The 15100-nt window shown below is 39.6% G+C and overlaps 1 protein-coding gene across 1 annotated transcript in view; it reads right to left on the bottom strand.

Annotated features, from left to right (window-relative positions):
* Window positions 1–15100, bottom strand: part of tacr1a (tachykinin receptor 1a) — a 47921-nt gene that overhangs the window by 10618 nt on the left and 22203 nt on the right. The window contains exons 3-4 of the mRNA XM_058636526.1: window positions 5241–5391; window positions 2889–3085 (exon numbers count right to left, since the gene is read on the bottom strand). Of these exons, the coding sequence (XP_058492509.1) occupies window positions 2889–3085; window positions 5241–5391 (348 nt within the window). The remainder of the gene's footprint in view (window positions 1–2888; window positions 3086–5240; window positions 5392–15100) is intronic.

Here is a 15100-nt window from a genome sequence, read left to right as displayed (position 1 = left end):
GCAGGAGGGAATGGCAAAAAGTAAAACACATACTGAGAAATACACACAAGAAACAGGACCAGAAACTCACTGGAAAACCCAGGAACTGAACAGGTTGGGGGCGCACCAATACTGATACCAGTACTGGGAACGATGCTGCCTTTGTGTATTCTTATTTGTATCCATAAAACGCAACGTCAGCAGTTTGGAAATACAGCAATGCCGGTCCTGTTTTTATATTGTGACTTCCTGTGTTTTATTTTGAAAGTAACTTTCCTCTCATTTCAGACCACTTGCCCTTGCTGTCACCAGCCTGATCACCTCCCTTGATTGCCCCGATTGTTTCCACCTGTTGCCCCACTCTCATGTGTATTTAGTTTCTGCATCTCGTTCATGCCACATCCAGCCTTTGTCCACGTCATTGCCTTATTTCACGATCCTTGCCTTGGTTCTGATTTTATGCTCTCGTTTTCAAGTGAGTTTTTTGTTGATAAGTTTTGTTACTTCGAACCTGTTACGTTATCTGTAGTTTAGCCTCCTCGAGAGTGATTTTTGTTTATCGTAGCATTTTCATAGCCTGACTATTTTTGTACTTGAGAAGAGGTTCACTAAGATCAGAATCAATGAAGTTTGATTACAAAGTACTTCCTCTGCGTTTGAGTCCTGACCTGACACCCAAATGTTTTACAGTAAAAATAATGGAATTTTCCTTCTGTTTCTAGCCCTGAAACGACTGTCCCACAGTGAGATCACGTGGCAAGCACATCCTGAAGATGTAAACTTCAGCAGGCAGAGATCTTATGAGGTGAGGAGCCTTTTGTTCAGTGTAGAAAAATCTGTGTTTTGCGGGTCCCAGACAGACTCAAGTGTGTACTTTCATGATCATGAAATCCTCTTTACATATGGATTAACATAACTGGATTAGCATATATTGTAGTGATCCTAAACCAAATCTGTGTTTATATCTTCAGTTGACAAATTCCTTTTAATATCACACATCAAAAGCAGCCAGTTTGGAAATCTTCCTAATTTGACATCACTGTTTACTCTGCGCCACAGCTTGACATGGAACCACAACAGACTGAGTGAGAAAGTGACTGACTCAGTGATTATATTCTAATAAGGTTATATGTTGCAAACGGTGATAAAATATAAAACATGGAGCAGTTTGTGTCCTAAGCAACGTAGTGTTTCTTCACATAAAATGCAGGTGGCATTTACTGATGACACGTTTGACGAGCTTTGGATGTTTGACTTTTCTGCAATTCTAGTATTGACATTCAAATGGAATCACAGGAAGACCATTTTGCATGTGGAATGTAGAAATCACAGATAGCTGACAACCCACAGAGACAACACTTCACCTCAGCAAACACAGCAACATAAAAAAAAAGAAGAAAAAACCTGACAGAGAAGGAAAGAAGGGGGGGGGATGGAGGAAATGTCAACGGCAGAGAGCAGAAGAGACGAGGTGAGACTGATGGAAAAGACGAGGAGAGGGCCACCATCAGCCGTGCATTTGAATTTAAATCAGCCAAACAAAAGCCAGTCAATATCCTGTACAGAATGACTAAACCTCAGCTCACTGTGGTTCAACACACACATTTGCATTTTTCAAATTTCAGAACTGAGAACAACCAAGTGTGAAATCTCATCTCTCTGACAGCACAAAGACAATTACCAGGTGGTGTGGAGACAATGGGAGATGATTGATTACAGACAACAAGCAGAGCTGACCATCTGCCTTTATTTTGCCACATAACCATCATTAAGTTCATTAACATTTTTGCCGACAGACCGGCTGCCGATCACGTTCAGTTTGAGAGTGAAGTGTTCGGCACAGACGTGTTTCAAAATGTGTTGATAATATTAGAGTTTTGCCTAACGTCAGTCCATGTGGTGAAGCTTCTCAGGTGGTTTCTCCTCAGACAAATGTTCTCAAAGTGAGGATGAGCAGCTTTTCTCTTTTCCCCTGCTGATCATTAAGGGTGCAGCTGTGTGCATTTAGGTGTGTATGTGTGTAGTACATCAACGGCTGAACTCCTGAAGGTCAGTAAACACGAAAGGAAATGTCCTTCCTCTGACAATTTGCAAACTTTTCTAGAAACAACAAAACAAAATGGTCTACAGAAAAGTTTTTAGGTGTCCATAGTGGTTCACAAAAGTTCAACACATTAAGTGATTAATATGAATAGACACTGTGGAGTGGAACGAGTGCAACAAACAAAACTTTATTTGAAAAGTAGACAAAAATTATTTTTTTGTGATCAAAGTCATACTGAACCCTGTGAATAGATTATTTCCACTGAATGAAACAAAGGATTGTGGACAGTGACTCTTATTTCTGCTCGCGTGGCAGTTTTAATTTTGATTCAGTTTTAGTTAACGTCTTATGACTAAAATACTATTTAGTTTTAGTCATGTTTTTGTCAACTGAGATGATTTAGTTTCAGACAACTGAATATAATCCTATTTTAGTTGACTAACCAAAAAAAGCGAGTAGAGTCGAGTCAAACCGAGTAGTACTAGAACTGTGTAATGGACAGGCACAATACTTCTTCTAGTCCAGTTGATGTCACACTTTGATTTTGGCCAAAAGAGACAATGAAGGAGAAGGTAAATGTGGATTCTTGTCTGAAATTGTGCGAGGAAGTCCACTGGTCCCCACATGTGCAGCTCAACGTTCAGGGAAAACAAACCAATCAAATGCCTAGTGAGAATTTGCCGCTTCTGGAATGGAATGTGAGATACACTGACTTCTTTAGTATGAATGGAACCACTGCCATGCGCACACATGCAGAAATGATAGCGACTCAATGTGGACACGGATCATGGAAAGTATGACCCAGACTTAAATATTTAAGACTTACAGTTGAGTGTGTCAGTGAGTGTAGGGGCTGCTGACTGACCTGTCGTTGAGGCAGCAGTAGATGATGGGGTTGTACATGGTGGAGCTCATGGCCAACCACATGATGGCCAGGTAGACCTGCTGGATGAACCTCTCTTCAGACATGTCAGGAAAGAACTCGTGCAGCAAGAAGTAAACGTGGTAGGGCAGCCAGCAGATGGCAAACGTACACACCACCACAATCATCATCTTCACCACCTGTTGGACACAAAATGTCAGAGTATTTATGTCATTATTAAGCGGTTATGTCTTGATGACTTTAAAGGGCAATGCAATTTAACAAACCCATTTCCAGTTTCTGTGAGTACATTTGGAGCAGGAAATGAGAATGCAGAGAGTACCAGTTCTTTTATGCATAACACAGAGACACCCAGGTAAAATGAGGCTAATAATCTTCATATATGTGTGTGTGTGTGTGTGTGTATATATATATATATATATATATATATATATATATATATATATATATATATATATATATATATATATATATATATATATATATATATACACACATACATATATAGAAATGGTGCTTTTCCACCATACAGTTTGGCACGGCCCAGTACCAGGTGCTATCCCTAATGGAAACGCACAAAAAACCTTGCACAACAGTGGAAAAGAGTCTAAAGTTAAGACTTCTGCTCTTCTTCTGTTTATGGTCATTTTGCAAAGAAAGAAAGAAATGTCAAAATGAGTGTCAATATCAGTGTATTCTTTCATAGATGGAGAGATTGCCTTAGGTTATATGTTTATCTGTCGATGTTAATCTGGTGGGAAGAGTTTAGGACAACAACAAGAAGAGTTTTCATTATAACTTAATATACTGTAAGTGAAATCAATTGAGGGGCCACATGAGGCCACATAAAGATTGTGATATTGGTGCCATCCCTATTATTTACTAGTATTTTTTTACGAGACCTTGCTTCATCTGTAAGTGAATCAAACATATTGTATACAATCTGTCTCAGAAAACCATTGAACACAGCTGTGTCACAACAGGTACTGTCACTTGTGTTGCTCCTTGGATGTTGGGACTGCTGTTGTGCAGTGATTGCCTCTAAGAACTCAGACTTCAGCTTCTCTTCCTGTTAACAAGCCCCATGTCTGCTGTCCAGACAAATGGCAACAAATCTGTCTGTTCAGAAAAAAGGCTCTTTGAACTTTCTATCCGTCAAAATGGAAACATAATCCTCTGGGACATGTCATTAGTGTCATCACTAACAGGCAGTCAACTGAAAATAATGTACAAAGACAGACGTTAACAGACAGTGCCTCATTGAAGTTGGAGGTGTTTATCAGGTGTAATCAATCACAGACTGAAGACTGGAGAAGCAAGAAAAGACGCTGCTCCAGCTCTCTTATTGTTTCAGCCTTTGAGTAAACAGAGGAATTAGTAGAAAAATGTGATTCAAGTACATATAACATATTAGCGTGTAAGCGCTAACATTACCGTGTGATGATATGTTGAGTTTTGACAGGTGTTTACCATGTTCATTATAGTAGCATCAGCATTTTAAACTTGAAATTGGTTCTAAATTAAATTGACAGGACCACCAGGGTTAATAGAGTTTATCCAGAGCAAGGCGTGAATACCACTGTCAAGTCTAATAACAATCCGTCCAGTATCTGAAGTGGAAGGTTGGGGTTCTTCAGTAGAGGCCTAAACAGAAAAATAGACAATGACTCCAAACATATATCTAAGATGGCACACCACTATTAAGCAGTCACAACAAAATACATTTTACTGAAACGGCCCAATCGTTTTGGTACCAATCCAGGAAAAGCAAGAGTTTGGTTCCACATCTGAGCTGTGTATCAGTTCAGCCAATACTGTTTCTAAAACTATTATAGTTGAGTTAGCCAGGCTAGACCGTCACAGCAAAAATAAATAAATAAAATAAGGTAAAATCTTAAGTTAATCGAGTCAATCCAAAATACAAATGTATCAAAGCAAATGTGATGGACTGACCATTGGTGCCGGGAAAAACACAGACACCACAAGAAATGTCTGTAGAAAGCTTCACAATGCCCTAGTGTCAAAAAGACAAGTCTCTTCAGGTGTCTCAGTTTGACATTTTGACACCAAAACTGTGAACACACCTAACTTGTACTGACAGGAAAGATTGTCACAAACAGGTAGTGGAGCACAGTTGACCTGGACAACCACCAAAAGGCGAGTAAAAGAAAAGTGGGGGATGGGAGTCATCCTGGTTCCTGCTGTTCAGATGATAATTTCATTGTGAACATTTTAACAACAACATAAACATTTGAGCCACACCAGATCAGGGCAGCAGCGACGTGCCAAAGGGCCAAAAAGCTGTGTCATTTCCTGCCATCTGAAGTGCATTACCTTGCGTTTGGCGGTCAGCTGCTCCTTGTAGCGATCAGAGGAGTCTCCGGGGATCTCACTCGCCCACAGGGTCAGTCCCACCACCAGATAAGCACAACCCATCACCAGCAGAGGAAGGAAGTAGATCAGGATGGCCACACACACGTAGTACCTACAACAAAACATACAGCCCCATGTCACACACTGTATAAATCATAGAAATGGTTCACTGATAGGAAAATCTATAGGTGAGTTATGGGAACCACTGCTTCCCATGTCTCCTGAGGGGAAGTGCATTTCTTAAGGGGGCAGTGAACAGCTATGCACTATAGGTATGCAGGGTTTTAAACAACAAATTTACAACCAGTCACTCCCATCTATGACTTAATTGTCATGTTTATGGGCAACTCAGTTTTCTGTAATTAGGGAAGTGGATAAGAGAAACATGATTTCCCTTGGTAGAAGAAATAATTCATGTGCGTGTGTGTGTGTACTTGTGAACCAGTAGAACAGGGGACTTCGGTGTTGTTGCACACTCACAAACAGGGGACTCCACGTTGAACAGGGGACATTTTTCAGGTCCCCTGTTAGTCATGCTTTGTCGATCCTAATGACAGTATATATGTTCCAACCTGAATGAGAGAGATTGTATAAAAGATAAAATATTAATAATGTGATTTAAATGTGTAACTACTGTTGTTATCGGTCTGGGTTTTTAGTCTTTTTTCTTTTTAATTGCTTTTTTCTATTTCTGTCTTTTGGTCCCTGCATCACTGCAGCTTACTGCAGAATTTCATAAATGATCTCCCTGACATCTGAAAGGCTCTACAGATCAATACAATTGATCCAAGAGGATTTACCAAGAAGTAATTCAACACAACACAACAGCAAACCAGCATGAATTTAGCAAGCTTTCTACCTTTGTGTTTCGACTCAGTGTGACACAATTTGTCACACTTCTATCGCATGTCAAGCGCCATGGGAGCATTTTTGAAGCCGCTGGCGTCGCTGGTATTTGATTTGTGATTCAGAAACTGAAACTGTTGGTTTGAGAACATCATCATTTTGAGGTTTGAGAAAAACTGATCAACATTTTCTAAAATCTGTTTGTTTTGTTATTTACAGATTGATTTTGTGTCATAAATGTTATTAATTGTGAACTAAACATTGTTCCAAACCAAAACAAAAGTAATTTTTCTTTTAATTCTGTTAAATATAGTCATGAACAAAGTTATTGTGATATCGTGACAGAATGTCTTGATATAATTTTGACCTCATATTGCTCACCAGGACTGGTACTAAGGCATGATTGGTTTCTAAGTGATTTTCCCTGAAAACAGCTGCCTACTGCTGTGTGTGAGATGAATCAAATGAGAGCAGGGAGTGAACCACAAACAGTGAAGTTGTGGCCATGGAAACCAAATATATCAGCCAAAAGACGCTGAACTGCTTTAAAAAGCAGGTAACAGAGGAAACAGATGCTAGTAATCTGTGGGATGACACTATAATGTTTCATTCACACTAAATCTGTTAGAAAAAAAAAAGGCAATTAACACCATTCCCATTGCCAGTGATTGGTCCGCCTTAAGTTTTTTCACACACTGAAACAAAATGAGTCAGATGAAGTAGAAAACAACAGCAACACAATGAATAGAGTTCCAGTGACAGTTACAGTCTTTACTATCTCAGTCTCTCTGAAAATCCATTCATTCATTCATTTATTCATTCATTCATCGTCTCCCGCTTTATCCACTTTGAAGGTCGGTAGGCGGGATGTGGGCCGTAGCATGACGTCGTACCAGCGCGGCGTCTACGAACGACATCCAGCATTTAATTGTCGTGTTTATGCGTCCACCACAAGACGTCAAGTGCTGTATGAGAATAGACAGCGGGCGTTTGCCTAGACTTCCATGGGATATTTATACCGGTCACAAGGGTTTTACGTGTTACGTTTTTCTGTCACGCAATCAGCTGACTGTTGTGGGAAGATTCAGTCTATTGTTGCGCCACCCTGACTGTACTATACCATTTAACTCCTCAAGGGAAGGGTGCCAAAGAATGGAACACAAGATATGTACCATACAGTACCAAACCAAATTGTTCCACTCAATGGAAACGCGGCTATAGTGTTGCACCGGGAAAAAAAAGAAAGAATAAAAAATGAATTTGAAGAAGAAAAAAGAAAAAAGAATACAGCACATTCAACGCCAGTCTGACTGAAGCCCGTGCATTGCCAAATTCAAACTCGGGGTAAAACATAACAGCTCTCATTCATCCATTCTTAAAAGACATTAAGCACTAAATACTGTTTATTACGAGCATTTTCCTTCATGCAGAGCCCAGCAATGTGATTTATTTTGAGGGCAATTCAGTGGCAGTGAGCATATCCTCATTAATAAAAGCCTGTGAATCTATTTTCCCGCCTGTCAATCCCCTCCAACCCTGAAGCACTGACACAGCATGTAGCAAAATGAAAAGTTATTAACATGAATCATGGTCATTAGTGTGTTAGCTATGCTAATGTAAAGACCGTTTTTGCTTGTAACACTATTAAAGATGTGCGGGTCAGCGGTGAAGACCTCCGCTTCAATCACTGTCTGAAAATCTTAAACCGCTTATGAAATAATTGAGTATGACAGTTTCAGTATGGAGCTAATGATTTGCTAATCCATCACAGACACAGTGTTTGATCTCGTTAACTGCCTGTAAAATGTGTGCGCAGTAATATGCCTGTTAATTTACAAAATGCCAGAACATACGCGCGCATGCATGTGTGTGTGTGTGTGTGTGCATTAGTGTCCTTTATCATGCGGGACATTCTGAGGTTGAACAGAGAATGTTTATTGTCTGTTGCTATGCTCGTACAGGGTTGATGACCTCCTGACTGCAGCATCCCTAGAGGGACAATCAATTTCCTTCCCTGTCGTTGCAGTAAATGGGCCTCACAGGCTCTTTCCTTGGCAAATAACTACAATTATGATAATCCCACTGATGAACAGGAGCTTTCATCAGAGTATAAATAACACACTGAGACCTACAGTACATACACTGCACTAAATGTTTCATCAGATTGGCAAACAAAATTGCTTTGGACCAACTCCTGTCCTCTAGGGGGAGCTTTAGACCCGGGTCACTCAGAGAGCTGCTTTACATCTCTGTGTGCGTACATAGCTCGAGGTCCATTCATACTCAAATGAAGGTCCACGTCAGTCAGTAAGTGGACCAATATTCCGGAGACCACGATCAATAACCTGGTCTCTTTGAAGTTCTCTATGTGAAGCTTCAGCTCAGTGTCTTATTAAGGTGTTTAATTTTTAAATGTAAACCACTCATTTTAAAGCAGTTTATTGTGAATATTGCATTTAGGAAATCGTTCACCTTTTACTTCAATTCATGAAATGGGAGCAAGAACAATTGTGTTGCATTTCTGCTTTTGTTGTGTATAATTTTCATTAGCGATGCCTCTTAACACCCTGCTGTGTGAAAATAGTATTTGACATCTTTTCTTTTTTGGACTGTGCTTCTTCTTCAGAACTCTGTAATCCAAATGACTATTGGCCTGCTGTGACACTAAGTGGCTGAACACTGGGGGAAATCATTCAAAGTCAAAGGATTTTGTTGTTGGGAGGTTTTCTTGGCCATTGTATATGATATATTTCATTTTTCTACATTTTCTATGACAGACACACAGACAGATATATTCACTCATGCTCCATCAAATCACCTTAACGAGGAGGTCATTAAAACATATGTTCACACAAAGGGGAGTTGTTTTTAACCCTCTCATGACAATCAAGATAATGAGGCTGTCTGGATTTATATTGATTTTATGTAGTATTGTCAAAAAATGTCCGAAGAGTGAGTGCTTCAGAGCTTTCTGCTCCTTTTTCCAAGATAACTTTAACTCTTTAACTTTTGATATCAGGCAGTTATTCAACTGTTTAGGAATAAACTGTGAGAGTGAGGGAGAATCAACTCACTGCTATCAGGTGTGTGTGTGTGTGTGTGGCACTGATTGGCGTTGATGAAGCTCAGGTGTGGGGAGTGTTCATATACCCTGAGTCTCATTGTCTCACCTTCAGAGGTAGTGAGAGGTTCTCCCTGTGGCTTCTTAAGTTGTTGGTGTATCTATAAACACCAACTCAGATCTTTGTGTGTGTTTGTTTGTTGTGACTTCAGCCTTTTTGGTTATCAAAGGTCTCCCATGCAGCCTCTAGACAATTTTGGTTTTGAGTCAGTCGCTTGGCGGCGGTGGTTTAGTGAATCATTTTAGTGGTTTATTTCATTAAGGAAGCCTGTAGTGGCTCTATACAGTTTTGTTGTTTTTTTTCTCTCCCCTTCTCAATCTATCACTATTGCGATTTTGTGGTTCTCCCTCTGGTTAAACTTTGACACTCTGACGAATCTCCTAAAAATGAAAACCAATCACAAACAGAGTTTTTGTCCGACAGGCAGACTGAACACGATGACGACAGAGAAGCGATGCCTGGCAGCTTTTGTTTACATCCAACGTTGTTGCCACTGAAGAGCAGCTGTCTTTCAATTCGCCTGTTGCTTCCATTTTAAGCAACTTGGTCCACGAAGCTCCCCCGGGCAAGAAATGATATATCTAGACAGCCATCACTTGTAAAACTACAACAAGCACGTTTTCTGTCACTGCATACATCATCCAGATCGTTGGTCTAATTGGTTGTAGGTCAATCCAATTGGGTATGGAAGGATTTTGATCTGCTGGTCACGCATTTTGGCTCTTTCCAGACTCATACTCGATCTCAAATGAGGTTGAGATGCAGTTTGGCGTTAGCTTGGCTAATTGTTTGGTGAAAACAAAGAGAAGTGTTTTTGTCGGCCATTTAAGAAATTCATTTTATAATTGTGTCTACATTTACTGCACTGTGGTCACAGTGGCTACTTTAAAATGAACAGTGAAATCATAAGATTCTGTCCCTGAGAACCTTAAGGGGGGGAAGGACTTCTGCTCCCTCATTAGATTAATGGGCAAGAGCACTCCACAGCTCAGTGGGAGAAAGAGACGGCAGCGGTGGCTGAGTGATTGTGACAGAAGAGAGTAAGTGACACTCGTGAGGAAAAAGTACAAAGATGAAACAATAAAAGTCATTTTCTGATTGATACATTCTATTAATAAACTTTGCACAACCGTGCAGTAAAGGATTTCCATGTAAATGTGACTGCTGAACCACATGCTTTATCCTGTACTTTTATACAGAGAAAGTTCAAAGTGTTAAACTTGATTTATACACATTTGATATTTGGCGTTTTTTGCTTCAGTGAAAGGTTTCAGTCGTCTGCATAGAAAACACTGTCCATCAGCTGCCGCTTTCATTTATATTACAATGTCCCATCCTGACCAGTATATCTGAGAGGACAAATCAATGATATTTCACCATTCAAAATATCTGGAGTGAGATCTTGCGTGTTCCGCTCAGACGCTGAAAAGTTCATGCTTTTCATTTCCAGACCAGATGCACTGACCTTCAAAATCATTCCTGTTCTCTCAGTCTCACTAATTCCCACCTCTGTGTGTCTGTTTTGATGTGTTTACCCTTGCTACACATCATGCTAACCAATGTTAAAATAGTTTTGTTGTATTTAAAAAGAAAAGCCTCGACTTCACCCTACTCTTCATAATGTTGGGGAAAGGGTTGAAACGTCTTACTAACACACTATCTGTGTGACAAAATGTGACAGTTTCCATGATATGAGAGGAAACTGTAAAGCAACACATTTACCAAAATGCGTAATTTCTTTTCCTCAACACATTTTAAATGTGTCAAGCATCAGAGAATAAATCAGGCTTTAATTAACTGAGAAAGCAGATGTGAGTGTGCTGTTAAACCTAATTCACACATGCAAAGGAACATTGTCAGGATTTCCAAGTTTGCTTCTAGTCCTACTTCTACCCAATCATATCATGAGCCTAGCGATTATTCACACCTACACATAATAACTCCAACGCTAATGAAAAAGGTGAACGACAACAAAACAGTGGGTTCCTTTTGAAATTCCCTTCACTTCCCGCGATCAGTAATCTCCATAACAGTGAGCTACTTAGCTCTGAGAGCCACTGTGGCTATTTCTCAAATCAACTATGTCACAAATCACTCCAGGTTGATGTTATGCTGCACCGTGTTTGCCATAAATATGTCACAGTACTGCAGCACTTTACAAAATGGATCCACTACCCTCAAATTCCCCATCAACCAAAAACGACGGTTGCCATGCAATGAGTAGTATGTTTATTTCATTACTTAAAAGGAAAGTAGCTCCTGTTCTACACTCTAACACTAACTGAATAGAGTAACTCACTCAGCTCTCAGCCCACTTCTTGGCATTAAAAAAAAAATCAGGCATTGGGCGGAAGAGGAGGTTTAATTTTCAATTGTTATTTTAGCGGCGGATTTTCAGTCCTGGCCCTTCGATGAGCCGGGTTTTCTTCTTCCTCATGCTTTTTCCTTCCTGGTCAGTGCAAGTTTCACGCAATATGGCCCCAAACAAGCAGCTGTTATAACTGTGACGTTGTCCAGGCGGTCGGGTTTGGTCCGCTTACAGAAGCGCAGTTTGAAAGTGAACCAAACCGTCATTTCGCGCCCTGGACTATCCTGGTGTGAATGTGCCCTAAATTGAATTGATTTCCTCCCGTGTGTTATGTTATGTAACTGCGTCACTCGCACTGCACTCAGGTGGCTCGGCTAAATGCAACAGTGCCTTTGTTAATACTATAAGTGACACCTGTGCCTTTGTTCACGCGAGTGGAGGAGGGAAACGCAGGAAAGCTTAATCTTGTCTTTAATTAAACGGAGAAGATGAGCATTTTTAAACCACAGCGGTTTAATGAAACACGACTCAGTGTTGAGTACAAGCCACAGAGAGCGTTTAACCATAATGCCGAGGAAAATTAATTCACAGTAAATGGAAGCTGCTACCATCCACTCAGCAGAGGAAAAAATGTGATTTGTATATACACAAGTGCTCATGGTAATGAGCTCAGAGGGAAATGATTAATTCTACTCAATGTTTGAGTGTGAGTTTAATAGGTTGGACAAGTGTCTATCACATTTATTATTTACACAACACAGTTTAATGTAGCGGAGAAAAACTGACATCTGGTATTGAACCTAAAAAATGAAACAACTGGAGCAACTTTTACATTTCTTTTGTCTGATTAAAACCAGCCTTGCCGACCCAGAATCCTCAGGATCAGGAGGTCTTGCAAAGTCTCGGGTTTCGCAAGAAACACAAATTGCTTCACGGCACGACACATAAGGCTTTAAGATCATGGCTGATTTGATTTTGGATTTCAACACAATGAAGCCAAAGAGAGAAAGAGTTGGACAACTGAATCAAATAAAATCAGACCATGTGAATCCGTCTTGAATCGATTTGAGAATACAGTGAAGAAACTAAGGGCCATTTGTCAGCGTGAGCTGTCAGTTGTCTGAGGGATGGAGAAATCTCAGTTTACTGTGTCCTCTACACCAGAAACACTGCACGCCACAGCGATGATGAAAATGACACACTCATGTCCATCTAAGTGGCATATGGCATATTCCTCAAGCGCTCCTTCATCCTAACTCCTCCAGACAGTGAATCATCATCATCACAAGTGTGAATCCTGCAGAGAGAGATGATGGATTGATTTACTCGTCCAACTGATTTGCATGATTAAAGTGGCTTTGCAGTGGTGGAGAATCAGTTCCAGCATCCCAGAAAAAAAGGCTTTTCTGGGATTAAAGACACAATTGGTGCCATAAAAAAACTAATCCAGCAGCTACGGTGTGTTGTTTATGTTTAAGTAAGAGACTGACAAGCTCCTGTCATCACATATGTTTGCCCTTGATCAATCCAAAAATGTAAACGCTTCTTAAAGTGTTGGTTTCTTGATAATCACTTTAAACTTTGGGTAAAGATTATATTAATTTTTTTTAATTATAGGTTGATAAAGACCAAATTGTGTGATAATGATGACACTAAAAAATAAAACTGTAATGGTAAGAAATAACAATATATCTGAGAAGCTGAAAAATGACCAGATGTGATGAGACCTCAGCGACATTAACCTCACGTTTTTAACTGAATAGTTTTATCATTTTAGAAAGGTTTTTTTAATGAATAACTTCATTCTTATTTCTATAGTTTGAAGAATTCAGGGAACACCTATAATTTGAACATCACTACACAAGCCTGTAGAGAAGCCTCAGGTCTTTTATTTATTCCTAAAACATTTCAGTGAAGTCTCCTTCAGTTATTATGGACTCATTTATTTATCTATTTCATTTTATCCGTTACTGTTTACCTTCAACTCCTTATATAGACATCCTGGGGGTGGTGTGTGTTAATAGGTCACATACTCGGGCTTTAAATAAATGCCTTTTTGATTCATTTTATATCACATTTTTGGTCGTGATATAAAGTAGCAATAATTGTGTAGATGTCACAAAATTGACCGAGTAAAACATTCAACTGTGACTTGTTTCCAAATTTCACAAATTCTGTCTGATTTTAAAAATCATGAGTACTTTTTGCCTATAGGTTGTGCTGGAAAAAAAAGGATATAAAGCACTCTATATTGCACATTCTTACCACTGTACGTTTAAACATAGTAATGGGAAAAAGCAGCTGAAATGCTGTGTGTTCCTAGGGTTAACACTCTGTCAGTGTACCTGGATACTGAGTGCCAGCCTCGGAGCATTCTCTCCCCAGCAGCACCTGGCGTTCTCTCCTCTCCCTCGCTCCACCGTTGTCTCCACCTCCTCATACTCTGCACCGTGATTACGTTTCAGATGCCTGACAAGGTTGGCGGTGTTGCCACAGAAACTCACGGTGCTTTGACAGAGTTCACACAGACACATGTTGTTTTCAGAACTAAAAAAGCACTGTGTGTGTGTGTGTGTGTGTGTGTGGGAGAGGCTCATTTATACAACTATAGCGTGCATAAAGTTGGAAGTAAAAGTAATTCCTGTCAACAAGTTTCTTTTGTTATGAAAAAATACATGTTTACCCCAAATTAGTGTAAATACTGACACTTTTGTGTGAGAATTGATGCTAAAAAATGAGGTTTGGTGTCAATCCACACAACACTACTCTCATATAAGGGAGGTGAGATATTTTCAACAAATCAAGGGCTGCAACGATTAATTGATTACAAAATATGTGGGTTTTTAAAAAGAAAATTGAAATTAAACAGCTATTTGAAGTGAATATTTTCTGGTTTCTTCACATAACAACAATCATCATTAAAACTGAATCATTATTGAAACATCAATATTTCAAGGTTTGGGAATGGACCAAACAACAACTCGAAAATAATCAGCAGGTTAATGAATGCTGAAAATAATTGTTATTTGCAACCCTTAATAAATCTACAATTCAGTATGAATGAGAATCTCCACGGACACTAAGAATATCTTTGCTCAGTCTTAGTCCTTATTGTTGTGTGTGAATATATTATTATTATATATGTCTGTCTAAGTTCTGCATCTACTAGTAAAGTTTGCACATAATTAAAGTGTGAGAGCTATGAAAGGGCTTCATGAGTTGGATACTAGAGTAGTTCAGGGAAACATGTGGTAGTATTGTCTCTGGAGATTCACATGGACCACTGCTTCTCGTTGTCTTGTCTAGGTTTTCTGAGATGCTCAGGAATTAGATTCTGAGTTGTCCTTGACAAGGACACAGCAAGTTAGCACTGAACTGGATCAACTCCTTATCCTGTGGAAGAAGATCAATATCCCCTTTTGTCAGAAAGGACAGAGCAGGCTTTTTTCCATTGTTCATCACTCCACTCGACATGACCTTACTGAATCTAGCTGAACTGAACTGTGATGAAAAAGCACGAGGGATCTTAAACTCTTGCTGCGCAC

Source organism: Solea solea, chromosome 8, assembly GCF_958295425.1.
Source record: "Solea solea chromosome 8, fSolSol10.1, whole genome shotgun sequence".
In the NCBI taxonomy this organism is placed as follows: domain Eukaryota; kingdom Metazoa; phylum Chordata; class Actinopteri; order Pleuronectiformes; family Soleidae; genus Solea; species Solea solea.
This window is presented reverse-complemented; position numbering and strand designations above follow the sequence as displayed.